This window comes from Trachypithecus francoisi, unplaced genomic scaffold (genome assembly GCF_009764315.1).
Source record: "Trachypithecus francoisi isolate TF-2019V2 unplaced genomic scaffold, Tfra_2.0 Lachesis_group5, whole genome shotgun sequence".
NCBI classification, from domain to species: domain Eukaryota; kingdom Metazoa; phylum Chordata; class Mammalia; order Primates; family Cercopithecidae; genus Trachypithecus; species Trachypithecus francoisi.
In genome coordinates this window covers 148,851,764-148,876,161 of record NW_022681470.1, presented here as the reverse complement: position 1 = coordinate 148,876,161, position 24,398 = coordinate 148,851,764, and the positions used below count along the sequence as shown (strand labels likewise).

At 60.0% G+C, this 24,398-nt stretch overlaps 2 protein-coding genes across 12 annotated transcripts in view; one reads left to right on the top strand and one right to left on the bottom strand.

Annotated features, from left to right (window-relative positions):
- The window catches only part of ARHGAP45 (Rho GTPase activating protein 45), a 21,300-nt gene extending 7,141 nt beyond the window's left edge, over positions 1 to 14,159 (top strand). For 3 of the 7 annotated variants that reach the window (XM_033198532.1, XM_033198531.1, XM_033198536.1), the window contains 20 exons: positions 157 to 241; positions 325 to 397; positions 601 to 667; positions 756 to 893; positions 972 to 1,036; positions 1,243 to 1,353; positions 1,428 to 1,508; positions 4,398 to 4,586; positions 6,602 to 6,739; positions 6,822 to 7,012; positions 7,148 to 7,272; positions 7,357 to 7,440; positions 7,577 to 7,681; positions 7,785 to 7,957; positions 8,388 to 8,576; positions 8,662 to 8,799; positions 9,719 to 9,945; positions 10,021 to 10,231; positions 11,267 to 11,375; positions 13,257 to 14,159. In XM_033198532.1, the coding sequence (XP_033054423.1) occupies positions 157 to 241; positions 325 to 397; positions 601 to 667; positions 756 to 893; positions 972 to 1,036; positions 1,243 to 1,353; positions 1,428 to 1,508; positions 4,398 to 4,586; positions 6,602 to 6,739; positions 6,822 to 7,012; positions 7,148 to 7,272; positions 7,357 to 7,440; positions 7,577 to 7,681; positions 7,785 to 7,957; positions 8,388 to 8,576; positions 8,662 to 8,799; positions 9,719 to 9,945; positions 10,021 to 10,231; positions 11,267 to 11,375; positions 13,257 to 13,591 (2,834 nt within the window). In that variant the 3' untranslated portion in view covers positions 13,592 to 14,159. Of the gene's footprint in view, positions 1 to 156; positions 242 to 324; positions 398 to 600; positions 668 to 755; positions 894 to 971; positions 1,037 to 1,242; positions 1,354 to 1,427; positions 1,509 to 4,397; positions 4,587 to 6,601; positions 6,740 to 6,821; positions 7,013 to 7,147; positions 7,441 to 7,576; positions 7,682 to 7,784; positions 7,958 to 8,387; positions 8,577 to 8,661; positions 8,800 to 9,718; positions 9,946 to 10,020; positions 10,232 to 11,266; positions 11,376 to 13,256 lie in introns of all 7 variants that reach the window. The other 4 variants (XM_033198530.1, XM_033198529.1, XM_033198534.1 and 1 more) reach the window with 2 other exon arrangements.
- Positions 14,109 to 24,398, bottom strand: POLR2E (RNA polymerase II subunit E). Of its 5 annotated transcripts, none has more exons than XM_033198543.1 (8): positions 24,079 to 24,398; positions 22,392 to 22,566; positions 19,297 to 19,412; positions 18,353 to 18,433; positions 17,824 to 17,882; positions 17,656 to 17,734; positions 17,246 to 17,325; positions 14,109 to 14,561 (listed from the first exon to the last, which is right to left on the bottom strand). In XM_033198543.1, exons 1-7 carry the CDS (start codon positions 24,133 to 24,135, stop codon positions 17,260 to 17,262), a joined length of 633 nt encoding a protein of 210 aa, XP_033054434.1. In that variant the 5' UTR covers positions 24,136 to 24,398; the 3' UTR covers positions 14,109 to 14,561; positions 17,246 to 17,259. The 5 variants fall into 5 exon arrangements, with proteins under 5 accessions (XP_033054434.1, XP_033054435.1, XP_033054437.1 ...); XM_033198544.1 differs by having other exon boundaries at positions 14,109 to 14,553; XM_033198546.1 differs by lacking the exon at positions 14,109 to 14,561 and adding an exon at positions 15,288 to 15,698.

Below are 24,398 nucleotides of genomic sequence, written 5' to 3'. Positions count from 1 at the left end.
GGCATGTTTGAAGTGGGTTTTGAAGGATGCACAGGAGTTTGACAGGCACAACAGCTCCCTGCTGTTCCCACTGGGTTAAGGGCTCTGGTCAGTTCTTGCAGGGATGGTCACCTCCCAGAGTGGGCCCACCTCCTTGCCCTTATCTCTGCTTCCCAGCCTTCCATTACGAGAGCAACAATGATCTGGAGAAACAGGAGTTTGAGAAGGCCCTGGAGACAATTGCTGTGGCCTTCAGTAGCACGTGAGTGCGGGAGCCTGTGGGTCAGAGCAAGGGAGCGTGGGGGGCCCGGGTGTCTCTCGATGGTGACCCTGCTGGCCCTGCAGAGTGTCCGAGTTCCTCATGGGTGAAGTGGACAGCAGCACCCTCCTGGCAGTGCCTCCTGGGGACTCGAGCCAGGTGAGTGGGGTGGGCCGGGGCCACCTGTGTCCAACTTCTGGAGGCCAGCCGGGTTCAGATCTGCAGGGCCCGGCCAGTCACCCTGCTTCCCCTGTGTGCCTTGGTTTCCCTCTCTGTCCGGGGGGCAGCAACCGTCCCCTGAAAGGTGGGCACTGCGCAGGGCCCCGCATGGTGCTGGTCTCACCTGCGTCTCCATCCTACAGTCCATGGAAAGCCTGTACGGACCGGGCAGTGAGGGTACCCCTCCCAGCCTTGACGACTGCGATGCCAGTAAGCCCCCACACAGCACAGGCGGGCATTTGAGGGGTGAGCCATTGTGGGGGTCGGGCCAGGCTGAGCAGGCCCCTGTTCCCTGCAGGCTGCCTGCCTGCGGAGGAGGTGGATGTGCTGCTGCAGCGCTGTGAGGGGGGCGTGGATGCCGCGCTCCTGTATGCCAAGAACATGGCCAAGTACATGAAGGATCTCATCAGCTATCTGGAGAAGCGGACGACGCTGGGTGAGAGCTGGGGTCCCTGCAGGGTGGGTCTGGAGGAAGGCCTTGTTCCAGCATCTCATACCCCTCCCCGGCCCGCAGAGATGGAGTTTGCTAAGGGCCTGCAGAAGATCGCTCACAACTGCAGACAGAGCGTCATGCAAGAGGTGGGGGCCCTGCGGGCATGGGGCGGGGGTCCCTGGGCCTGGGTGTGAGTCTCAGCCCCATTTCAAGGACCCAGGGACTAAGAGCAGGGCTTTCCCCTCTACATTAACGGGGGTGGCTGCAGGGACCAGGGAAGTGGTGGCTGGAGGTGCTGGGGCCGCCCTGCCTCCATCCCTCCCCACCCAGTGACCTGGTGCCCCACCCACAGCCCCACATGCCGCTCCTGTCCATCTACTCGCTGGCCCTGGAGCAGGACCTGGAGTTCGGCCACGGCATGGTGCAGGCGGTGGGCACCTTGCAGACCCAGACCTTCATGCAGGTGCGTGGTACCTAGATGGGCGGGCTGGGCCGGGGCATCACCAGGGTACCCGCTCACGGCCCGTTTCGCCCCAGCCCCTGACCCTGCGGCGGCTTGAACACGAGAAGCGCAGGAAGGAGATCAAGGAGGCCTGGCACCGCGCCCAGAGGAAGCTGGTGAGGCGGGCGGGAGGGGGCGGGAGGGGGCGGACAGGGACGGGCAGTGGGCCTCGGCGCAGGCGCAGTCCCAGCCCCTGCCCCATAGCGGGGACCCTGCGGTGAGCTCTGCACAAGCCCCGGCCTCCTGCGCATGTGGCCTCGCAGGTTGAGCCCCAAACTGGGTCGGAAATGCTCCAGCCCCACCGCCCCCAGCTCTGCCTGGAAGGACCCAGGAGCCCGCGCTCACTGCTGTCCCTGCAGAAATGGGGAGAAGCCGTGCCTACCTCAGTTGTAAACAGCAGGTCTGCGGGTTGAAGGGAGACTCATGGTCTCTCAGAACTGGGGAAGCTGCATACTCCTGCCTGTATTCTTTTTTTTTTTTTTTTTGAGCGGAGTCTCGCTCTGTCACCCAGGCTGCCAGTGGCACCATCTCGGCTTTCGCTGCAACTTCCATCTCCCTGGTTCAAACAATTCTCCTGTCTCAGCCTCCCGAGTAGCTAGGATTACAGAAGCACGCCACCAAACCTGGCTAATTTTTGTATTTGTAGTAGAGACGGGGTTTCATCATAGTGGTCAGGCTGGTCTGGAACTACTGACGTCAGTTGATCCACCCGCGTCGGCCTCCCAAAGTGCTGGGATTACAGACGTGAGCCACCCCACCCAGCTTCCTGCCTGTATTCTCTTCCCACTTCGCTTTTGGGTTATTTCAAAGACACGGGCGCCTTTTTGTCTGTTTTGAGATAGGGTCTCACTCTGTCACCCAGGCTGGACTGCAGTGACGCAATCATACCTCACTGCAGACTTGACTTCTTGGGCTCCAGTGATCCTCCCACCTCAGCCTCCTAAGTTCCTGGGTCTACAGGCAGCGGCCATCACACCCAGTTCATTTTTTTGTATTTTTTCTGTGCTCACTATGTCGCCCAGTTTTTGTTAACAGGATCTGCGGTGAAATGCACCCTCCTAGCTCCTTCCAGCACATACCAGCAAACACATATCTGCCCTCTTTTGTACACGCGAGGACAGCTTACCTCATGCCCAGTTCTGCTCCTGCTTTTTATCCTCACCTCCGTATAGAGAGGCTCACCCTGTATCAGTCAGCATGAAGCAGCCGGAACCCCTTTTTTCGACTGTGCAGGGCTCAGCTGGGGAGATTGAGTAGGTTATTTCATGGACGTTTTGGGAGTGGCTGAGCTGTTGCTGTTACCCACACCATTGCTATGACAAGCTTGTGCCCCTGTCTCAAGGATGCCTGAGGGTTTATCTGGGATCAGTGCTCAAAATAGAACTGCTGGGTCAAGGGCCGTGCGTGTATGAGCTGCCTGCCCTCTCAGGCCACAGCAGTGCTTTTCCTCTTCTGTGAACCCTCAGTTCTTATCCCTTTGCTTACTTGGCATTGGACAGTGGCTTCTTATTGATTTGTCAGAGCTTTTTACATAGTAGAGAACTTAGGCCTTAATCATGTGAGTTTTAGACTCCCCCGATTACCCTCCCACAACTTACTGTTTGACTTTTGATTTTTACTTGTGGCCTATTTTGCCAGGTAGGAACCTATGATTGTTAGTAGCAGTATTTTTTTTTTTTTTGAGACAGTCTCACTGTCACCCAGGCTGGAGTGCAGTGGCTCGATCTCGGCTCACTGCAACCTCCATCTCCCAGGCTCAAGCGATTCTTCTGCCTCAGCCTCCCAAGTACCTGGGATTACAGGCGTCTGCCACCACGCCTGGCGTATTTTTAGTAGAGGTGAGGTTTCACCACCTTGGCCAGGCTGGTCTTGAACTCTTGACCTCAGGAGGTCTGCCCACCTTGGCCTTCCAAAGTACTGGAATTACAGGCGTAAGCCACTGTACTCAGCTAATTTTTATATTTTTGGTAGAGACGGGGTTTCATCATGTTGGCCAGGCTGGTCTCGAGTAGCTAGGACCACAGGTGTGCGCCGCCATGTCTGGCTACATTTTTAAATTTTTTTGTAGAGATGGGGGTCTCACTATGTTGGCCAGGCTGGTCTCGAACTCCTGGCCTCAAGCGATCCTCCTGCCTCAGCCTCCCAAAGCAGTGGGATTACAGGAAAAGCCATGGCACCTGGCGGTCTCCTAGTAATTGGATGAGTCCATTTGTTTATGTGAATCTGGTGGTGCAGGTTGTGAGGTGTGGCTCCCAAGCCCACAGGTTTTTGACTAAGTACTCTTCCTGTGGGCGCCTGGCTTCCTGCCTGGGCGGCTTCTCTGTTCTCATCTGTGAGGAGGGAAGTGAAAGCAACAGAGCTTGGAGATGCTGGCCTGGTCCCGTGGGGGTTGGTGTGGGCGTCTACAGAGGCTGCCATTTGAGCTTCTGTTCAGAGCTTAGCTGTGCCTCAGCTTCCCAGGCTGCAGAGTGGGCACACAGGACACCCATTTCTCCGAGGTCCTGTTGCAGGTGCCTCCTCCCATTCTTTTTTTTTTTTTTTTTTTTTTTTTTGAGTTGGAATCTCTGTTGCCCAGGCTGGAGTGCAGTGGTGCAATCTTGGCTCACTGCAACCCTCGCCTCTTGGGTTCAAGCTATTCGCTGTCCTTGTGCCTCAGCCTCCCGAGTAGCTGGGATTACAGGAGTGCACCACAACGCCCGGCTAGTTTTTTATATTTTGGGTAGATACAGGGTTTCACTATGTTGGCCAGGCTGGTCTCACAAACTCCTGACCTCAAGTGATCCGCCTGCCTCAGCCTCCCAAAGTGCTGGGATTACAGGCGTGAGCCACCGCACCTGGCCACTCCTGTTCTTCCGTTGCCGATTGGGCAGGGCCCTCTGCGTGCCCAGCTGGGCCATGGGGTCTTGGTGAGAGAGATGGGGGTGGGGAGGAAGAGAGGAGCTGGGGAGACTGAGTCCCATCCGAGGATGGAGTTGAAACTGGCCTCTGGGCTTCCACACCCACAGCAAGAGGCAGAGTCTAACCTACGCAAGGCCAAGCAGGGTTACACGCAGCGCTGCGAGGACCACGACAAGGCTCGCTTCCTCGTGGCCAAGGCAGAGGAGGAGCAGGCTGGCACCACGCCGGGAGCAGGCAGCACAGTCACCAAGATGCTGGACAAGCGGCGGCGGCTGGAGGAGGAGGCCAAGAACAAGGTGAGGGAGGGTGGAGGCGGGGCTGGAGGGCCCTGGAGGAGGATTTCCAATGCTTGGTGTGACATTTACCACCTCCAGGCCTTTGTTTTTGGTTTTGTGGGGTTGTTTTTGTTTGTTGTTTTGAGACAGAGTCTCGCTCTGTGGCCCAGGCTGGAGTGCAGTGGCGAGATCTCGGCTCACTGCAAGCTCCGCCTCCCGGGTTCACGCCATTCTCCTGCCTCAGCCTCCCGAGTAGCTGGGACTATAGGCGCCCACCACCACGCCCGGCTAATTTTTTTGTATTTTTAGTAGAGATGGGGTTTCACTGTGTTAGCCAGGATGGTCTCGATCTCCTTACCTCGTGATCCGCCCATCTCGGCTTCCCAAAGTGCTGGGATTACAGGCGTGAGCCACTGTGCCCAGCCGGTTTGCTTTTTTGAGACAAAGTCTGGTTCTGTTACCCAGGCTGGAGTGCAGTGGGGAGATCTCGGCTCACTGCAACATCCACCTCCCAGGTTCACACAATTTTCTGCCTCAGCCACCTGAGTAGCTGAGATTACAGGCACCTGCTACCAGGTCCGGCTAATTTTTTTTTTTTTTTTTTTTTTTTTGAGATGGAGTCTTCCTCTGTTGCCCAGGCTGGAGTGCAGTGGCGTAATCTCGGCTCACTGCAAGCTCTGTCTCCCGGGTTCACACCATTCTCCTGCCTCAGCCTTCTGAGTAGCTGGGACTACAGGTGCCGCCACCACGCTTGGCTAATTTTTTTTTTTGTATTTTCAGTAGAGACGGGGTTTCACCATGTTAGCCAGGATGGTCTCGATCTCCTGACCTCATGATCCGCCCGCCTCAGCCTCCCAAAGTACTGGGATTACAGGTGTGAGCCACCGTGCCTGGCCAAGAATTTTTTTAAAATTAGCTGGGGGCCGGGCACAGTGGCTCACGTCTGTAATCCCAGCACTTTGGGAGGCCGAGGTGGGTGGATCACGAGGTCAGAAGATCGAGACCATCCTGGCTAACATGGTGAAACCCCGTCTCTACTAAAAATACAAAAAATTAGCGGGGCATAGTGGTGGGCGCCTGTAGTCCCACCTACTCAGGAGGCTGAGGCAGGAGAGTGGCGTGAACCCGGGAGGCGGAGCTTGCAGTGAGCTGAGATCGTGCCACTGCACTCCAGCCTGGGTGACAGAGCGAGACCTCATCTCAAAAAACAAAAAATTCTTTATGGAGATGGGGTCTCAGGCTGGGCGTGGTGGCTCACACCTGTAAACCCAGCCCTTTGGGAGGCTGAGATGGGCAGATCATATGAGATCAAGAGTTCGAGACCAGCCTGGCCAAAATGGGGAAACCCCATCTCTACTAAAATCACAAAAAATTAGCTGGGCATGGTGGGTGAGGGGGCATCGGTAATCCCAGTTATTTGGGAGGCTGAGGCAGGAGAATCGCTTGAACCCGGGAGGTGGAGGTTGCAGTGATCTGAGATCACGCCACTGCACTCCATCCTGGGCTACAGACCAAGATTTCGTCTCAAAAAAAAAAAAAAAAAAAAGCCGGGCGCGGTGGCTCAAGCCTGTAATCCCAGCACTTTGGGAGGCCGAGACGGGCGGATCACGAGGTCAGGAGATCGAGACCATCCTGGCTAACACGGTGAAACCCCGTCTCTAGTAAAAATACAAAAAACTAGCCGGGCGAGGTGGGGGGCGCCTGTAGTCCCAGCTATTCCGGAGGCTGAGGCAGGAGAATGGCGTAAAACCCGGGAGGCGGAGCTTGCAGTGAGCTGAGATCCGGCCACTGCACTCCAGCCCGGACGAAAAAGCAAGACTCCGTCTCAAAAAAAAAAAAAAAAAAAAAAAAAGAGAGATGAGGTGGGGTCCTCACCATCTTGCTCAGGCTGGTCTCGAACCCCTGGCCTCAAGCAAGTCTCCCACTGTGGCCTCCGGAGGCTCTGGGATGACAGGCTTGAGCCCGGCCTCCGTGAGGTTTCTGAGTCCTGCACCCCAGGCTGAGGCCTCCCTCTGTGTGCCCCGCCCCCACCGCAGGCGGAGGAAGCTATGGCCACCTACCGCACCTGCGTGGCTGACGCGAAGACGCAGAAGCAGGAGCTGGAGGATACCAAGGTGACGACGCTGCGGCATATCCAGGAGGTCATCCGGCAGAGCGACCAGACCATCAAGACGGTGGGTGCTCCGGTCGCCCGGGCGGCGATGGCAGACAGGGCGGCCTCCTCCTGACCCCGCCGTTCTCTGGTGCTGCCCGCAGGCCACCATCTCCTACTATCAGATGATGCATATGCAGACGGCGCCGCTGCCCGTGCACTTCCAGATGCTGTGTGAGAGCAGCAAGCTGTATGACCCGGGCCAGCAGTACGCCTCGCACGTGCGCCAGCTGCAGCGGGACCAGGAGCCCGATGTGCACTACGACTTTGAGCCCCACGTCTCCGCCAACGCCTGGTACGGCCACCCAGCTGCCCGGTCCCCGGCGCACACGGCCCTGCCTGGGAGCCGGGCTTCCCTCCGTTGGGGGCGTGAAGGTGCAGCTGCCTTGCCCCCCCCCTCACCGCCCCTCCTCCCGGTTTATGTCACCAGGTCCCCCGTCCTGCGTGCTCGGAAGAGCAGCTTCAATGTGAGTGATGTGGCGGGGCCCGAGGCTGCCAGCAGCCACCCAGAGGAAGGCGGGTGCATTGAGGGCGCACCTGCCAAGGAGCGCCGGGGTGAGTGTCCAGCGGGGCCCAGGGGCGGACGCTGGCTCCCTGCGGCCCACCGTGGCCCTTCACCAGAGACGCCTCTTTCTCCAGCCGGGCGAGGACACCAGGTTCACAAGTCATGGCCGCTCTCGATCTCAGACTCCGACGGGGGGCTGGACCCCAGCCCTGGCACAGGTGACGGAGGCTCTCTGGCGGGCTGGGGTGTGGAGCTGCCGCCTCTCCTGGGCCTCAGGGCTTCACGCACCGCGGGTGATGGAGGGCACCCCCTCCCCTGGCTCGGGGAGTCTGAATGATCCTGATTCCCGCCCAGGGGACTTTAAGAAGTTTGAGCGGACGTCATCCAGTGGCACCATGTCGTCCACGGAGGAGCTGGTGGACTCGGAGGGTGGAGCTGGGGCTTCAGCCTTCGAGCAGGGTGAGGGTCCCCTGACGGGGCTGGAGAGAGAGGGGGGTTGGACACAGTCCATGGGCCTGGCCCTGACCTGCTTGGTGACACCGGCCGCCTGTGCTGCCCGCAGCTGACCTCAACGGCATGACCCCTGAGCTGCCGGTGGCTGTGCCCAGTGGGCCGCTCCGCCACGAGGGGCTGTCCAAGGCGGCCCGTACTCACCGGCTCCGGAAGCTCCGCACGCCCGCCAAGTGCCGCGAGTGCAACAGCTACGTCTACTTCCAGGGTGCTGAGTGCGAGGAGGTGAGTGGGACGCCCCGACGGACAGCTGGGAGCCTTCGGGAGCCTTTGGGGTGCCCTCGGGAAGGTCCAGCCCGGAGCAGGGAGCAGTCGGGCGCCTTTGGAAGGAGGCGAATGGAGGGGTGGGGTGGGCCCTTTTAGGTTTGGGGGGTCAGTGTTGGCTCTGAGGCAGCGAGGCAGGGGGTATACCTGGAGTGTGAGGAGCCCTGGGGCTGTGGCCAGAAAACCAAGGGGCGGGAAGGAGAGGAGGCTGGAGTGGCGGGCAGGCGGGATCACCCCTGGGGTGGAAGCCGGGAGCCACTGTCCAGCTTGTGTTTACAGAAGCTGCCGTGTGGGGGACTGCGAGCGGCCCGGGGAGGTGGGGTGGAGCCGCTGGGGGCTGTACTGAACTGGGCGTCGCGGGGCTGGGCTCACTCACTCTGGCCGCCCCCAGTGCTGTCTGGCCTGCCACAAGAAATGTCTGGAGACGCTGGCCATACAGTGCGGGCACAAGAAGCTGCAGGGCCGCCTGCAGCTGTTCGGCCAGGACTTCAGCCAGGCGGCCCGCAGCGCCCACGATGGCGTGCCCTTCATTGTCAAGAAGTGCATCTGCGAGATCGAGCGGCGGGCGCTGCGCACCAAGGTGAGGTGGGAGAGGAGGCGGCTCCCAGCGGGGAGGCGGGCGTGGACCGAGGCTGACAGGCCTCCCCATCCCCCGGCTCCCGCAGGGCATCTACCGGGTCAATGGGGTAAAGACGCGCGTGGAGAAGCTATGCCAGGCCTTCGAGAACGGCAAGGAGCTGGTCGAGCTGTCGCAGGCCTCTCCCCACGACATCAGCAACGTTCTCAAGCTCTACCTGCGCCAGGTGAGACCCACCGGAGGTGGCCAAGCAGAGCCTGGAAGGGGCGTAGCTAGGCAGGAGGAGGTGGGGTGGGGTGGGGGTGCTGGAGCTGCAACAGGACTGAGCTGGAGCAGGACTGGCGCAACGCGGGGCTTGGGGAGGACAGGGTGGGCGGGACAGTGCCTGGCGGGGCACTGCTGAGGCTGGGGTCATGGTCATGGTAGGAGCTGGACGGGGCAGTTCTGTGTCGGGGCACGGACAGGGACAGGAGGGGCCAGCTGGGGCTTGGTCAGCACGTGGCAGGGGTGTGGCCACAGCAGAAAGCACACCTGACGCTGTGCTGGGGCGGGGCCGGGGCTCGGTGGGGCGTGGCCAGAGCAGGATGGGCGTGTTCCGTGCTTGGCAGGGACCCGTATGAGGCTAGGGGAGGGGCTGAGGCTAGACAAGTGCAGGGCTGGGGGTGGGGCCAGGGCTTGGTGGGGCGAGGCTGGGGCAGGGTGAGTGTGACCAGGGCTTGGCAGGGGCGGGGCTGGGGCTAGGGGCGTGGTCATGGCCGGAGAAGGGCGGGGCTGGGGCTAGGGGCGTGGCCGTGTCTGGGGAAGGGTGGAGCCGGGCTGGGATGGGAGCGGGACCAGCACTTCTCAGGTGGTGGGGAAGGGGTCAGACTGTGCCGAGTAGAGCTTGAGCTTGTTGGGGTACCTGCAGGGCGGGGTGGGCGTGGCCAGAGCGAGAAAGGGACTGAGGCTGGCAGCGTGACCTGCGTAGGCGGGGCAGGGCTCATGCTGGGCTGGGAAAGGGGACTGAGGCTGCTCTGGGTAGAACCCGAGCTCGGTGGGGCGTGATCAGTGCTTGCTGGGGGTGGGGCTGAGGCTGCGGACGTGGTAGGCACGCGTGGGGGCTGGGCCCGGCCCACCAACACCTGCTGACCCTTGACGCCGCACAGCTTCCCGAGCCGCTCATCTCCTTCCGCCTCTACCACGAGCTCGTGGGGCTGGCTAAGGACAGCCTGAAGGCAGAGGCCGAGGCCAAGGCGGCGTCCCGGGGCCGTCAGGACGGCTCGGAGAGCGAGGCAGTGGCGGTGGCCATGGCAGGTCGGCTGCGGGAGCTCCTGCGGGACCTGCCGTCCGAGAACCGGGCCTCGCTGCAGTACCTGCTGCGGCATCTACGCAGGTGAGGCCCGGCATGTGGGGTGGAGGGCTCGGGGTCCCGGGAGCCGCTCAGCACCTGGCCCTGCACGCCCCGCAGGATCGTGGAGGTGGAGCAGGACAACAAGATGACCCCTGGGAACCTGGGCATCGTGTTCGGGCCCACGCTGCTTCGGCCACGGCCCACCGAGGCCACCGTGTCCCTCTCCTCCCTGGTGGATTACCCCCACCAGGCCCGCGTCATCGAGACTCTCATCGTCCACTATGGGCTGGTCTTCGAGGAGAAGCCAGAGGAGACCCCCGGAGGCCAGGTGAGGGTGTGGGCCTGACCAGGGCTGCCCACTCGGGGCTTGGGGAGCAGGGGGCGCTGCTGGGGACAGTCGTTGTGGGATGAAGCCCAAGGAACCACAGGGAGATAATTTGGTTTGGACAGGGTAGTTCGGGAGGCCTGTGTCTTTTTGTCTTTTGTGCAAAGAACTCCGCGAAGTCTGCATTGAATCTGGCAGAGGTGCAAAGGCTCTGCGGCCACCCCTCCACTCTTCCTTGGGGCTGGCATTGGGCCTCACCCTTCAGGCACCCTCCTTCCCCGTTTCCCACCCCCGTGCTGCCTGCAGCCACAAGCAGCACGCTAGCCCAGGTGTCCACAGCCCGTCCAAGCTGCCACTGCACTCCGCTGCGAGGTCAATTCCCCGCTTCAGATTTTCCTGTCTAGGAGTTGTGGTTTCGCTTCTGTTGCTCAGGCTGGAGTGCAATGGGGCGCTCTCAGCCCACCACAGTCTCCGCTTCCCAGGTTCAAGCGATTCTCCTGCCTCAGCCTCCCGAGGAGCTGGGACTACAGGCGCCCACCACCATTCCCGGCTAATTTCTGTATTTTTAACAGAGATGGGGTTTCACTTTGTGGGCCAGGCTGGTCTCGAACTCCTGACCTCAAGTGATCCGCACCCCACTTGGCCTCTCGTATTTTTTCAATCCATCTTCCCGGGGCGTTTAGTGGGTGCAGTTTCCCAGGTCTGCTCTTGGCTGAGAACAGACCACCTGGGGTGCGGCACAGGACAGTGGGGCCCGCAGCTCTGACGGTGTCTGTGCTGGGTACGGCCTTTCCATCCTGTGGTCCTCTTGAAGCTCTTGGGAGAAACCACAGATGGGGACAGGAGCAGCCGTGGGTGGCGAGAGGAGCGGAATTTCAGAAATTCCCATCCCATGTACCTTGTGGGAACGGGCGGTGTGGTCACAGGCTGGGCAGCAGCGGGTGTCAGTAGCTGTTAGGGGCTGTGTGGTGTGTTTGTTAATTTATAACATGAAAATGGAGCCCCGGCCCCTCCCTGACTTCCATTCTGCCCTTGTAGGACGAGTCATCCGGCCAGCGAGCTGAGGTGGTCATCCAAGTGCCGTACCTGGAGGCGGGCGAGGGGGTGGCCTACCCCCTGCAGGAGGCTGCCGAGGACGGGTGCAGAGGTAAGTGTGTGGCTGCCCAAACAGCCCCAAGGGAGGCTGGCGTGTGCCACCCGTGGGCACAGGTGCCATGACCTAGTTGTGCACACGTGGCAGGGTCCACGGTGCAGCACGTTCTGTGGATTTCATGTGCCACGGAGACCACACCTGTGAGCTACTCATTCATTTTCCTTTAACCAGCTGCAAACACAGGCAAGGCACCTTTTGAGGTGCCTACCCCGCACTCAGAAACCGGTAATGTGAAGGTGCGGCTGACGCCGTGTAAGTCTCCAGGTGCACCCGGCCAGGCTAAGTGCCTTTCCTGCAGCAGCCTCCTTTTCTAGAGAAGGGCACGGGGCTGGGGGTTTGACTCAGGTGGGGCCGGCGCCACCTGTCAGAGGCAGCCAGCCCTGAGTGCCCCATCTAGTTACAGTACCTCTGTAATAGTCTGTTTTCACACTGCTGATAAATACCTGAGGCCAGGCACGGTGGCTCACACCTGTAATCCTAGCACTTTGGGAGGCCAAGGTGGATCACTTGAGGTCAGGAGTTTGAGACCAGCCTGACCAACATGGTGAAACCCCGTCTCTACTAAAAATACAAAAATGGCTGGGCGCGGTGGCTCAAGCCTGTAATCCCAGCACTTTAGGAGGCCGAGACAGGCGGATCACGAGGTCAGGAGATCGAGACCATCCTGGCTAACACGGTGAAACCCCATCTCTACTAAAAAAATACAAAAATCTAGCCGGGCGAGGTGGCGGGCACCTGTAGTCCCAGCTACTCGGGAGGCTGAGGCAGGAGAATGGCGTAAACCTGGGAGGCGGAGCTTGCAGTGAGCTGAGATCCGGCCACTGCACTCCAGCCTGGGCAACAGAGCGAGACTCCGTCTCAAAAATAAAATAAAATAAAAATACAAAAATTAGCTGGGTGTGGTGGCACTTGCTTGTAATCCCAGCTACTCAGGAGGCTGTGGCAGAATTGCCTGAACCGGGGAGGCGGAGGTTGCCGTGAGCCGAGATCGTGCCACTGTGCTCCAGCCTGGGCAACAGAGCCAGACTCTGGTCTCAAAAAGAGAGAAATACCTGACGCTGGACAATTTACAAAAGAAAGAGGTTTAATGGAGTTATAGTTCCATGTAGGTGGGAAGGCCTCACAATCGTGGCGGAAAGCAAGGAGCAAGTCACGTCTTGCATGGATGGTGGCAGGCAAAGGGAGAGCTTGTGTCGGGGAACTTTTTTTTTTTTTTTTGAGACGGAGTCTCGCTCTATTGCCCAAGCTGGAGTGCAGTGGCCGGATCTCAGCTCACTGCAAGCCCCGCCTCCCGGGTTCACGCCATTCTCCTGCCTCAGCCTCCCGAGTAGCTGGGACTACAGGCATCCGCCACCTCGCCCGGCTAGTTTTTTGTATTTTTTAGTAGAGATGGGGTTTCACCGTGTTAGCCAGGATGGTCTTGATCTCCTGACCTCGTGATCCGCCCGCCTTGGCCTCCCAAAGTGCTGGGATTTAGACCATCAGATCTTGTGAAAACCATTCACTATCATGAGAACAGCCCAGGAAAAAACTGCCCGTGATTCAACCATCTCCCACCAGGTCCCTCCCACAACACATGGGAATTATGGGAGCTACAAGAGGAGGTTTGGGTGGGGACACAGAGCCAGACTCTATCAACACCCTTCTCTCCTTTCCTCCTCCATCTTTGTCTCTTTCCCGTCTCTCTCCTCCTCACTCCCCCGTGTCTCTCTGTCCCTCCCCTTGTCTCTCATTTGTCTCTCCTCCATCTATCTCTCCGTCTCTGCTCCTCCTCTCTCTCTCCCCATCTCTCCTGTCTCTCCATCTCTCCTCTCTCCATCTCTCCCTCTCTCTCTCTCTACTCGTCTCTCCTCCATTTCTGTCTCCCTTTCTCAGAATCCCGAGTTGTGTCCAACGACTCAGACTCAGACCTAGAGGAAGCCTCCGAGCTGCTGTCCTCATCAGAGGCCAGTGCCCTGCGCCGCCTCAGCTTCCTGGAGCAGCAGCAGAATGAGGCCAGCCTGGAGGAGGCTTCTGGCAGCCACAGCGGCAGCGAGGAGCAGCTGGAGGCCACCGCCCGGGAGGACGAGGACGACCTGGGCCAGCAGCCCTCAGGATTCAACACAAACCAGTCCAACAACGTGCTGCAGGCCCCACTGCCCACCATGAGGCTTCGTGGCGGGCAGATTGCGCTGGGCTCCTGCAGGGAGAGGCAGCCTGAGTTCGTGTGAGCTGGGGTGGGGCCGGGACCACAGGTGGCTTCTCTGGCCTGCTCCTGTCCCTCCAGGGCGTCTCCAGCCCGGCATAGCTTCGCTGCGCCATCCTAGGGTCGCTGCCGAGCGCGCCTGGACTTGGTTGTCCTGCCAGCATGCACCTCCTTCTAGAAGCTATCAGCTCTCCCCTGCACCCCGGCTCAGCTGAGCCGAGGAACACTGCTGTCTTGTGAAGTCGCAGTGGCCTTGTTGGTGCCCACAGGGCTGTGTGGATGGAGGAAGCTGTCCCTGCCCAGCCCTGGCCCTGGTCATCACAGGGACGGTGGGCCCTGCCCCGCCTCTCTCAGCTCTGTTGCAGGGACTCCGGAAACCATTCTGGGAGCCATGGATGGGGGCGGAGGCTGGGGTCTGGTGCGGTTTCCAGGGTGCAGTACAGCAGGGCCTGAATACTGGCCCTAGACTCCCTTTTCCAGAACACCAGGTGTGGCCACCTGGGGCTTAAGGTACACAGTGGGGCCTCTCAGAAGCCACCGTGTAGTTCCTTCACAGGCATGTTTATTTTGCTGAAATAAAGGTTTGAATCGGGTCTGTTTTCTGTGGCAGCTGCAGGCTTGGAAAGGGGCCAGGGAGGGGACATGGCCCTGCAGCGTGGCCCTGGGCCTCCTCCCAGGGGAGAGATGTGTAAGGAAGGGAAACCCTGCCATGGGGCCCCGCGAGATGGGAGCCCAGGTGGTCTTCACGACAGGCTGTGCCCACACTCAGGCATCCAATGACCATGTCGGGGCCCCGCGAGATGGGAGCCCAGGTGGTCTTCACGACAGGCTGTGCCGACACTCAGGCATCGAATGACCATGTCGTGTCCACCTGCAGCCCAGGGCAGTCCAGAAGAACGTTCCAGATGACGGACGTGTTCTCGCGCTCTGAGGTTCCACACGCCAGCCCCACGGGGCCACCAAGCACTGGAAACATGGCCCATACGCCTGTGGAACTGCATTTTGTTTGAGACAGGGTGTAACCCTGTGGCCCAAGCTGGAGTATGGTAGCACAATCGTAGCTCACTGCAGCCTTGACTTCCTGGGCTCAAATCATCCTCCCGCCTCAGCCTCCCAAAGTGTTGGGATTACAGGTGTGAGCCACTGTGCCCAGGTAATCTTTTAAAAGTTTTTTGTATGGGCCGGGTGCGGTGGCTCAAGCCTGTAATCCCAGCACTTTGGGAGGCTGAGACGGGCGGATCACGAGGTCAGGAGATCGAGACCATCCTGGCTAACACGGTGAAACCCCGTCTCTACTAAAAAACACAAAAAGGTAGCCGGGCGAGGGGGCGGGCGCCTGTAGTCCCAGCTACTCAGGAGGCTGAGGCAGGAGAATGGCATAAACCCGGGAGGCGGAGCTTGCAGTGAGCTGAGATCCGGCCACAGCACTCCAGCCTGGGCAACAGAGCGAGACTCCGTCTCAAAAAAAAAAAAAGTTTTTTGTAGAGGTGAGGGGTTTCTCTGTGTTGCCCAGGCTGGTCTTTTAACTCCTGAGCTCAAGTGATCCTCCCACTTGAGCCTCACTGCAACCTCCACCTCCTGGGTTCAAGAGATTCTCCTGTCTCAGCTCCCAAGTAGTTGGGATTACAGGCATGAGCCACCACACCCAGGTAATTTTTGTATTTTTAGTAGAGACAGGGTTTTGCCATGTTGGCCAGGCTGGTCTTGAACACCTGACCTCCAGTGATCTGCCCACCTCGGCCTCCAAAGTGCTGGGATTACAGGCATGAGCTGCTCCACCTGACCTCCAGAATTTTCTCATCTTCCCAAACTACGACTGTGCACATGACACACGCTGTCCCCATCCCCTCCCCAGCCCCGGGAACCCCCATCCTGCTTCCAGGCTCTGACGACTCTAGCAACCTCCTAGGAGTGAAATCAGTCTTTGTCCTTTTGTGTCTGGCTGGCTTTGGCCGAAACGATTTTGAAAAAAGTACATTTGGAGAGAAGGGGAAGCACCGTCCATGTCACACACATGCCATCAGACTTAACCTAAAGATCCCTGCGGGACTGTACTGCACCAGCCACGGCCTCGGCGTCTGGGAGCCCTGCAGACCACCGATTGCACAAGCGTGAATTACACCCTCATGAAGCTGTTGTGAAACACAAGCGGCCGGGTTAAACCTGGGCAGGCGAGGCCTTCTGAAATCAGACAAAGGGGGAAGTAGAGCCAGATCCCAAACATCTATACGAGGAACTGGCCGCAAACCACAGCTGCACACACCAGAGAACAACTCCACACCCTCACGGGAAGGGAAGGGAGACAGACGCTCATGCCTGATCCAGGAGCACAAGTGGGAGGGCGGGGTGAGGGCTTGGGGAGGCGCTGACCTCTGAAGCCAGAGCCAGACAATGCCAGCAGGAGGGCCCGCCTGCCAAGCCGACCTTGTGTGCTTGCGGAGACGCAAGGTCACCTGCTAAATACCTTTTCCGTCGGCCTGGTTTTCATATCAAGCAAGTTCATTTGCTCAAAACATCTTTAACGTTTGAAAACACCCAACCTCCTACAACAACTGAAAACTCCAGGGCCCGAATCTCGCACCCTGGTGGCTTGAGGGCGTGCACGGCTGTGAATGGGAGTAAGAAGCTGGGGGGGGGCCACCACGCATCAGGGCCCCCGAGGGAGGGAAGACAAGGGGTAGAAGGCTGAGAGCCCGGGAGGAAGCAGTGGCTGGTGGGAGACCGGGACCCCAAACCCCCAACAGAGGGGGCCCAGCACCAGCTGCCCCCAGGTGACCTCCCTCGGGGGCCTTGTCTCTTCTGAGGCTGCATCTTGCACAAATCCACAGGTGAATGGGGCTGGCTGGGCCTCACCCCAGTACGGGAGAACTTGGGTCAAGGCCACCTGCCTTGGGGAGTCCAGAGGAGCAGCAGCGTGAGTGCTGGGGGGCTGGACTCTGTCAGGGCAGGGGCGTTCGTCCTACAGGGATGGGGGTCATTGTCTTGTGTGTCTGCCTCTAGGGGCTGGGAAAGAAGGGGAGGGTGGTCACACGAGTGGGGCAGATCTAGTCAGCCCAGGACAGCCCAACGTCCACTACTGAGTGTTTAAGGGGGTGCAGGAGGCCCGGCAGAAGGAGGCCCAGGCCACAGTGCAGAGGCTGGGCGGCTCACTTGTGCCCAGCGGTCACACAGGTGTGGGCAGTGGCTCTGACCTCAAAGGAACCATGCCAGCATCAGACCAGGCCGAGCCCCACCCCTGGGCTGTGAAGTGGGGCTGCCTGCCAGGACAGCACCTCGCCAGGACCACAGTCCAGGGGGAGCTGCGAGGTTCTCACATGAGCAAAGCCTGTCCCGCTCCTGACTCAGGCCAGTCCCTCCCCAGGTGCCCACTCCGGAAAGGGCGGGCCTGAAACCTCCCCTCCTCTCCGAGCGCTGGGGTCTCCAGGCACGTTTCTAAACCCTCTTCTGGAAAGCCCCACCGCACACCCGCCCGTCTCTCGCTTCTAAGGTGCGTCAGTGGCGGGGGAGACGCACGCCCCGCATAGTCAGGTGGGGGCTGGAGGTGTCCTGGGAGCGCCTGGTGGCCCCGCTGGGCTGGTGCTAGGACGGGTTTGCTGCTGGACGAAGGGAGAACAGCTTGGAGGGGACAACACACCCGCCTCTGACCCCGCCTCGGTGCCTGTCCCTCTGGCCGTCTCACCTGTCAGGCGGCGGCTACTGCACCAGCCGGTAGGTGATGTACCTGCCCGCCGTCTCGCTGGGCCGGATGATCTTCACCACCTGCAGAGGCAGACAGCAGGGGCTGAGAACGCCTGAGGGGCCTCACTGCAGTCACCAGACAGCAGGTGGGCAGCACACGGGTTGGGGATGGCTGGCAGGGGCCCAAAATGCTGACCCTGGGCTGCAGCACCTGCTCCCCGGGAACCTGGGTCATGCTCTTCCCTGGGCCTAGGGACCCTGGCTTTAAGAGGGGGGGATTGGGGGTGTGGTCTTGAGGTCCCCTCTAGGCGCTGGGGTGAGGGGCAGGGGCTGTCAGGAAGGAACAGAAGCCCCTTCTCTGAGTGGTCAGCTCAAAGCAGCCCCAGGGCCCCTTCTCCCTGCAAGGCTCACCTGTCCACGCTTTATCCCAAAGTAGCGTGCCACAGGGTCCCCCGCCTGGATCCTGGGCAGCTGGTTCTCTCGGAGCTTACTGGGAAGCAGGGTCAAGAAAATGCCAGAGGGAGCCGTGGAGGGCGAGGGGGATGTGGAAGTCTCAAGGGACGGGGCTGGAAAGGATACTATCGGGCCAGCAGCTCTGTCACCTCCTCCTTGGTCATGACGACGTGCTCAGGGACCAGCTGCCAAGAGAGGAAGGCACCAGGCATCACCGAGGGCTGGCCAGACCATACGGCTCCCAGGCGCCACCACAGCCCCTGTGCCTCCAGATGCACAAGAGCCCTGAACCCCCTCCTCCGACCCCCGGCACTCAGGGAGCCCACCCCCGCACCCCAACTCCACAGGCTTCTGAGGCAGACGGGCTGGGCACAGCCACCTCCTGCTGGGACTCCTCCTGTCATGTCGGCAGCAGGAGGGTCCCTCCACATCCCCAACCGTCCCAGTTCTACAGGCTGGGGTGGGCCTGGGGAGCTGCATTTCTAGGAAGCTCCCAGGTTTGGCTGCTGCAGGTCCAGGGCCACCCTTTGAGAACCCCTGTCCTCCACGCACTCACGAGAGCACCCACCCTGGGCCCCAGATCCCACACCTTCCTGGCCACCCGCAAACCCTGCATCTCTGCCGGCCCCACACAGGCTCCACGGCGGGCGCCCACCTCGTGCTCCGTGATGTTGATGAGCAGCTCCTGCTGCAGAAACTGCTCCAGGATGTACTTGGGGGCCATGTCGACCAGGGACTGGAAGAGAGTGGCTCTCAGGCACGGCCCGGAGGGGCCCAGACAACCCCTACTCCATTTCCTGCCTCAAGCTACATAGAGCTTACCCGTGTGCCCCAACACACCCCACGCCATAAATCAGAAAACCCCACCGCCAGCCCAGGAGCCTTCAACAGCCCGCCCCTCCCCAGCCTCCGCTCATCAAGGGCCTCCCGTCATGAGCAGTGATGAGGCCGTGGAAACCCGACGTGTTTTCATCTGTCACACGCCTCCGGGGCGGCCCTCAGAGCTGCAGGGTGGCCTCTTCCCCATAAGGGGTGCCACTTTGTGTGACTGCGTGAACCCCGCAGCCGGTGGGCCAGGGACTAAACTGCTCTGCTGACTGCCCATCACAGCACGGCAGCCTGGCTCAGGAGTGTCCAACAGACAGACGGGGAACACACCCCGTGCCGGGCCTCCTCTGCATGTCCCCCTGGACATCGGCTCAGGACAAAGAACCTCCGGCTCCCGCAAGCTGCTCCAGGCTGAGGGCCGGAACACACAGGCACTGGCGAGAGAGGCACAGTGCCCTCCGCCCTTACGCCCCTCCCAAGAGCCAGGGGAGGACGGCAGCTGCCTGGGGTGGGGCTGGGGTTCAGCAGTGGGGCCCATGGACGGGGTGGGAGGGAGGTGGTCGGGGCTTGTCACACATCCGCGCCACATCCTCCAGGGCACCCTGACTGGCCTGGCCCAAGGCATGTGAGCCGCCTGTGGGCGCTGCTCGGGGCAGGAGGCTGGGGAGGGCAAGAGGCTGGCAAGGTGGGCCGGGGCAGGGGTGCCCACCTGCTCGGGGAAGGAGGCTGGGGAGGGCGAGAGGCTGGAGGGGCGGGGCAGGGGGTGCCCACCTGCTTGGCGGAGGGTGTCATGCCCTGCTGCACCACGATGAGGGCACGCGTGATGTTCTCCTCCTGCATGCGCTGGCAGTACACCTTGATGGTCTTGATGCCCACCTTGGGCTCCTCTGCAGACAGAGAGCGTTCTGGCCTGCGCCACCCTGGGCCCTCCCGGGCTTTGCCCACCCAGACCACAGAGCACCCGGGTTCCAGCCCCGTTCCACACAGGCGCTTCTCCTGCTCAGGCCTCAGCTTCCACGTTTGCAAAACGAGACCTGAGTAGCAGGATCCCAGGACAGAGGAAGAAAGGGCTGAAACCTCGTTCACCCAGAGACAAGGACAGGGGCCTGACACCGCTCAGTCACCCAGAGACCAGCGAGAGGCAGAGACCTTCCACTCTGAGAGGCTCCCACCCCAGGCCGTCCTGTGGACAGGGGTGACTCAGCACCCACCTCTCCAACAAGCACATCTCACACCCCAGGATGCTCTCCTCAAGAAGCGTCATCAGGCGGGGCGCGGTGGCTCAAGCCTGTAATCCCAGCACTTTGGGAGGCTGAGACGGGTGGATCACGAGGTCAGGAGATCGAGACCATCCTGGTCTACACGGTGAAACCCCGTCTCTACTAAAAAATACAAAAAACTAGCCAGGCGAGATGGCGGGCGTCTGTGCTCCCAGCTACTCGGGAGGCTGAGGCAGGAGAATGGCGGGAACCCGGGAGGCGGAGCTTGCAGTGAGCGGAGATCCGGCCACTGCACTCCAGCCTGGGCGACAGAGCAAGACTCCGCCTCAAAAAAAAATAAAAAATAAAAAAAATAGGCCGGGCACGGTGGCTCAAGCCTGTCATCCCAGCACTTTGGGAGGCCGAGACGGGTGGATCACGAGGTCAGGAGATCGAGACCATCCTGGCGAACACGGTGAAACCCCGTCTCTACTAAAAATACAAAAAACTAGCCGGGCGAGGTGGCGGGGGCCTGTAGTCTCAGCTACTTGGGAGGCTGAGGCAGGAGAATGGCGGAAACCCGGGAGGCGGAGCTTGCAGTGAGCTGAGATCCGGCCACTGCACTCCAGCCTGGGCGACAGAGCAAGACTCCAACTCAAAAAAAAAAAAAATAAAATAAAATAAAATAAAATAAAATAAAATAAAATAAAATAAAAAAATAAAAGCAGCGTCATCTGAGGCCGAGTGCGGTGACTCACACCTGTAACCCTAGCACTTTGGGAGGCTAAGGCAGGTGGACTGCTTGAGGTCAGGAGTTCGAAACCAGCCTGGCCAACATGGTGAAACACCATCTCTATTAACAGTACAAAAAATTGGCCAGGCACGGTGGCTCACACCTGTAATCCCAGCACTTTGGGAGGCTGAGGCAGGCGGATCACAAGGTATGGAGATCGAGACCATCCTGGCTAACACGGTGAAACCCCGTTTCTACTAAAAATACAAAAAATTAGCCGGGCGTGGTGGCAGGCACCTGTAGTCCCAGCTACTCTGGAGACTGAGGCAGGAGAATGGTGTGAACCTGGAAGAAGGAGCGTGCAGTGAGCCAAGATTGTGCCATTGCACTCCAACCTGGGCAACAGAGCGAGATTCCGTCTTAAAAAAACAAATAAATAAACAATACTAAAAAAACTAAAAGTAGGCCGGGCGCGGTGGCTCAAGCCTGTAATCCCAGCACTTTGGGAGGCCGAGACGGGCGGATCACGAGGTCAGGAGATCGAGACCATCCTGGCTAACATGGTGAAACCCCGTCTCTACTAAAAAATACAAAAAACTAGCCGGGCGACATGGCGGGCGCCTGTAGTCCCAGCTGCTTGGGAGGCTGAGGCAGGAGAATGGCGTAAACCCAGGAGGCGGAGCTTGCAGTGAGCTGAGACCCGGCCACTGCACTCCAGCCTGGGCGGCAGAGCGAGACTCCGTCTCAAAAAAAAAAAAAAAAAAAAAAACTAAAAGTAGCCAGGTGAGATGGTGTATGCCTGTAAACCTAGCTTTTTGTGGGAGGCTGAGGTGGGAGGATTGCTTAAACCCAGGAGGTGGAGGTTGCAGTGAGCTGAGACTGCGCCACTGCACTCCAGCCTGGGTGACAGAGAGAGTAAGTCAGCCTCAAAAAAAAACAAAAAAAAAGACCGGGCGCAGTGGCTCACGCCTGTAATCCCAGCACTTTGGGAGGCCGAGGCAGGCGGATCACCTGAGGGCAGGAGTTTGAGACCAGCCTGGCCAACATGGTGAAACCCCATCTCTACCAAAAATACAAAGAAAAAAAAGCCAGGTATGGTGGTAGGTGTCTGCAATCTCAGCTACTCAGGAAGCTGAGGCAGGAGAATTGCTTCAACTCAGGAGGTGGAGGCTACAGCGAGCCGAAATGTCACCACTGCACTTCAGGCTGGGTGACAGAATGAGACTTTCAAAAAAAAAAAAAAAGCAGCAGCATCACCAGGTCCGCTTGGCAGACACACTCTGTCCACCCCACTGATTAATTCTGGGTACGGGGCTATGTCCCTAAGGTGCCTGTAGTCCCCCAACCACTGAGGGCTTTAGAGCCATACTGGGGAGGCAGACAGGTGGGGAGACGACCACAGTGCAGGTGCTGAAACCGAGGGTTCCAGGGGTTCCGGGAAAAGCGGCCCGAGCACAACCTCGAGAGATGAGTAGCCGACGCTGACAGGGGAGAGGCGGCATGGACTGCAGAGGAATGGGCTGGGGCAGACAGGGCCACAGCTCATGAGGAGGCTGCGCTGACCCACATGGGGCCTCCTGGGTCAGGCCAAGAAGCTGGAAGTGCACCCAACGGCCAGGATGGGGGAGCCAAGGGACACAGGTAAGGCAAAGGTCATGGGGGGCTGCGGGTGAGTAGGGAGGTCCATGTGACTCTCCTGGTTGACAGGAAGAAAGGGGACTGATGACAGGGAAACCAGAAAGAGGCTGCGCATGAGAGGGGTCAGAGGTCCACAGCATCGCCCACAGCAAGGAAGAGGAGGGGAAGTTTTCCTCCCAGATTGAGCAGAGGGTCAAACGCTGGGCACGAGGTGGGTGGGGGTGGGTGCTAGCGGCCGGCTCCTCAACCGGTGCTCGGGCGGCTCCACCGGAACTGCCCCAGGACCCCCTGCTCACCTGGAAAGAACACAAACATCTGGTCGGTGGGGTCATCGTTGTGGGCCACCAGCACGGTGAGGTCAGTGCGCCGCGGCCGCCCCTCACTCGGCTTGTCTCCAAATTGGGCTTTGAACTCCTCCAGTGTCTGGTCAAGCTCGTCCTGGGTCACTAGGTAGCCACGGTCGTGGCACAGCTGCAGAGAGAAAGAACCAGCTGACCCCAGGGCAGAGAGAGGAAGGCGGCCAGAGCTCATGACTCAGACCTGCGGCTGCTGCAGAAGACACAGGTGAACGGCAAACGGGCTGAACACTCGCTGTGTGCCCCATGACAGCCACCCTGGCCCCCACAGCCCCACACCACAGATTGGGACCAGCGTGACCCCGAGAGGCTCGCAGAGGTGTCCAGCCTTGACCAAGACCGTCCATCCAGCCTCACAGGAAACCGGCAGGGAGCAAAGCCCTCCAAACCACTTTGCAGAGCTACCCTAAAGACAGGGACAGGCCGGGCGCGGTGGCTCAAGCCTGTAATCCCAGCACTTTGGGAGGCCGAGACGGGCGGATCACGAGGTCAGGAGATCGAGACCATCCTGGCTAATACGCTGAAACCCCGTCTCTACTAAAAAATACAAAAACTAGCCGGGCAAGGTGGCGGGCGCCTGTAGTCCCAGCTACTCGGGAGGCTGAGGCAGGAGAATGCGTAAACCGGGAGGCGGAGCTTGCAGTGAGCTGAGATCTGGCCACTGCCTCCAGTCCGGGCGACAGAGCGAGACTCCACTCAAAAAAAAAAAAAAAAAAAAAAAAAAAAAAAAAAAAAAAAAAAAAAAAAAAAAGACAGGGACAAAGACGGGGCGTGGGGGCTCACGGCCGTGATCCCAGAGCTCAGGGAGGCCGAGGCAGGAGGGTTGCTTGAGGCCAGGAGTTCAAGGATGCAGTGAGCTATGACTGCACCACTGCGCTGCAGCCTGGGAGACAGAGTGAGACCCTGTCTCTTAAAAAAAAAAAAAAAAAAAAGACAGGGACCGACACAGACGTGACTTCAGGCTGACAATACGGCCCGGAGGAAGGAAAATCAGGCTGCGGGGGGCTTCGCTGAAGACAAGGGCATGGGGTGGGGAAGCCAAACAAAGCAAAAGCTCCCAAACGGCCCCAAGGGCTGAGGGAGGACCCTGAACCGCAGGCCCTCAGGCCTTTGCCCAGTTTCCAAACCGGAGTCGGCCCAGTGGCCTCCATCTGCCTCAGACCCCAAAGCACGGGTTCCGGGCTCCACGTCCCCATCGAAAGCCCCAGCTCGCCTGCTGCTTCCCAATCACCAACTCCGCCAGCCTGAGATGCTGAGACGCCCTGGGGTTCACGACGCAAGGACAAATGGCGACGCTGAACCACAGCGAGGGGCAGGGTCTGGAGGCGCCCCCCGTCCCCATTCGCACCTTCCTCCTCTCGCCGCCATGCGCGCCGCGCCAGCCCGAGCCGCTCGCCCACCCCTAAGCTCCGCACCCAGACGTCTCGAAACCCCCTCCCTTCCCCGCTGCCGGCTCAGGTCGGGCCCAGCGCCTGGGACCCCCGGCGGCCTCGGGGCCTCCCGTGTCGGCCGGGCCCTTCGTCGCTGCTGCTCCGACGGGAGTACGAGGAGACGCCGAGCTCGACCTCACCTCAGGCCCCTGCACCTGCTGCACGCGCCCCCGCCCCCAACACCACGCGCGGCTCACCTGCATGATGGTCTTGCGGATTTTCCAGAGCCGGTATGTCTCCTCCTCGTCGTCCATCGCCCCCGATATCACCCGTTCTGCGTGCGAGAACCCGCGCGGACTGCGCCTGCGCCGACTCCCAATCAGGCCCCCTCCACGTAACCCCGCCCCACGCTGGGCTGTCGTCGGCGAACGCCTGAATGCAGCAACTTCTGGGATCGGCAGCGCCAAGGGCAGCCCGAGCCTTGCGAGAGCGGCAGTTTGCTGCGCGAGACTCTCGCTCCGTAGTTCTCGTGTGTCTTTGGCCGCACGGCCTCTTGGGAGTTGTAGTTTCCGTTCAA

What these genes read in the sequence shown, in the direction of transcription:
- POLR2E (XM_033198543.1), bottom strand. Translation starts at nt 24,135, where the DNA reads ATGGACGACGAGGAGGAGACATACCGGCTCTGGAAAATCCGCAAGACC. An exon ending in ACAGAGCTGCTGGCCCGATA is followed by an intron (nt 17,735 to 17,823) that starts GTATCCTTTCCA and finishes CCTGCTTCCCAG; the next exon opens with TAAGCTCCGAGAGAACCAGC. An exon ending in TTGGGATAAAGCGTGGACAG is followed by an intron (nt 17,326 to 17,655) that starts GTGAGCCTTGCA and finishes CTGCCTCTGCAG; the next exon opens with GTGGTGAAGATCATCCGGCC.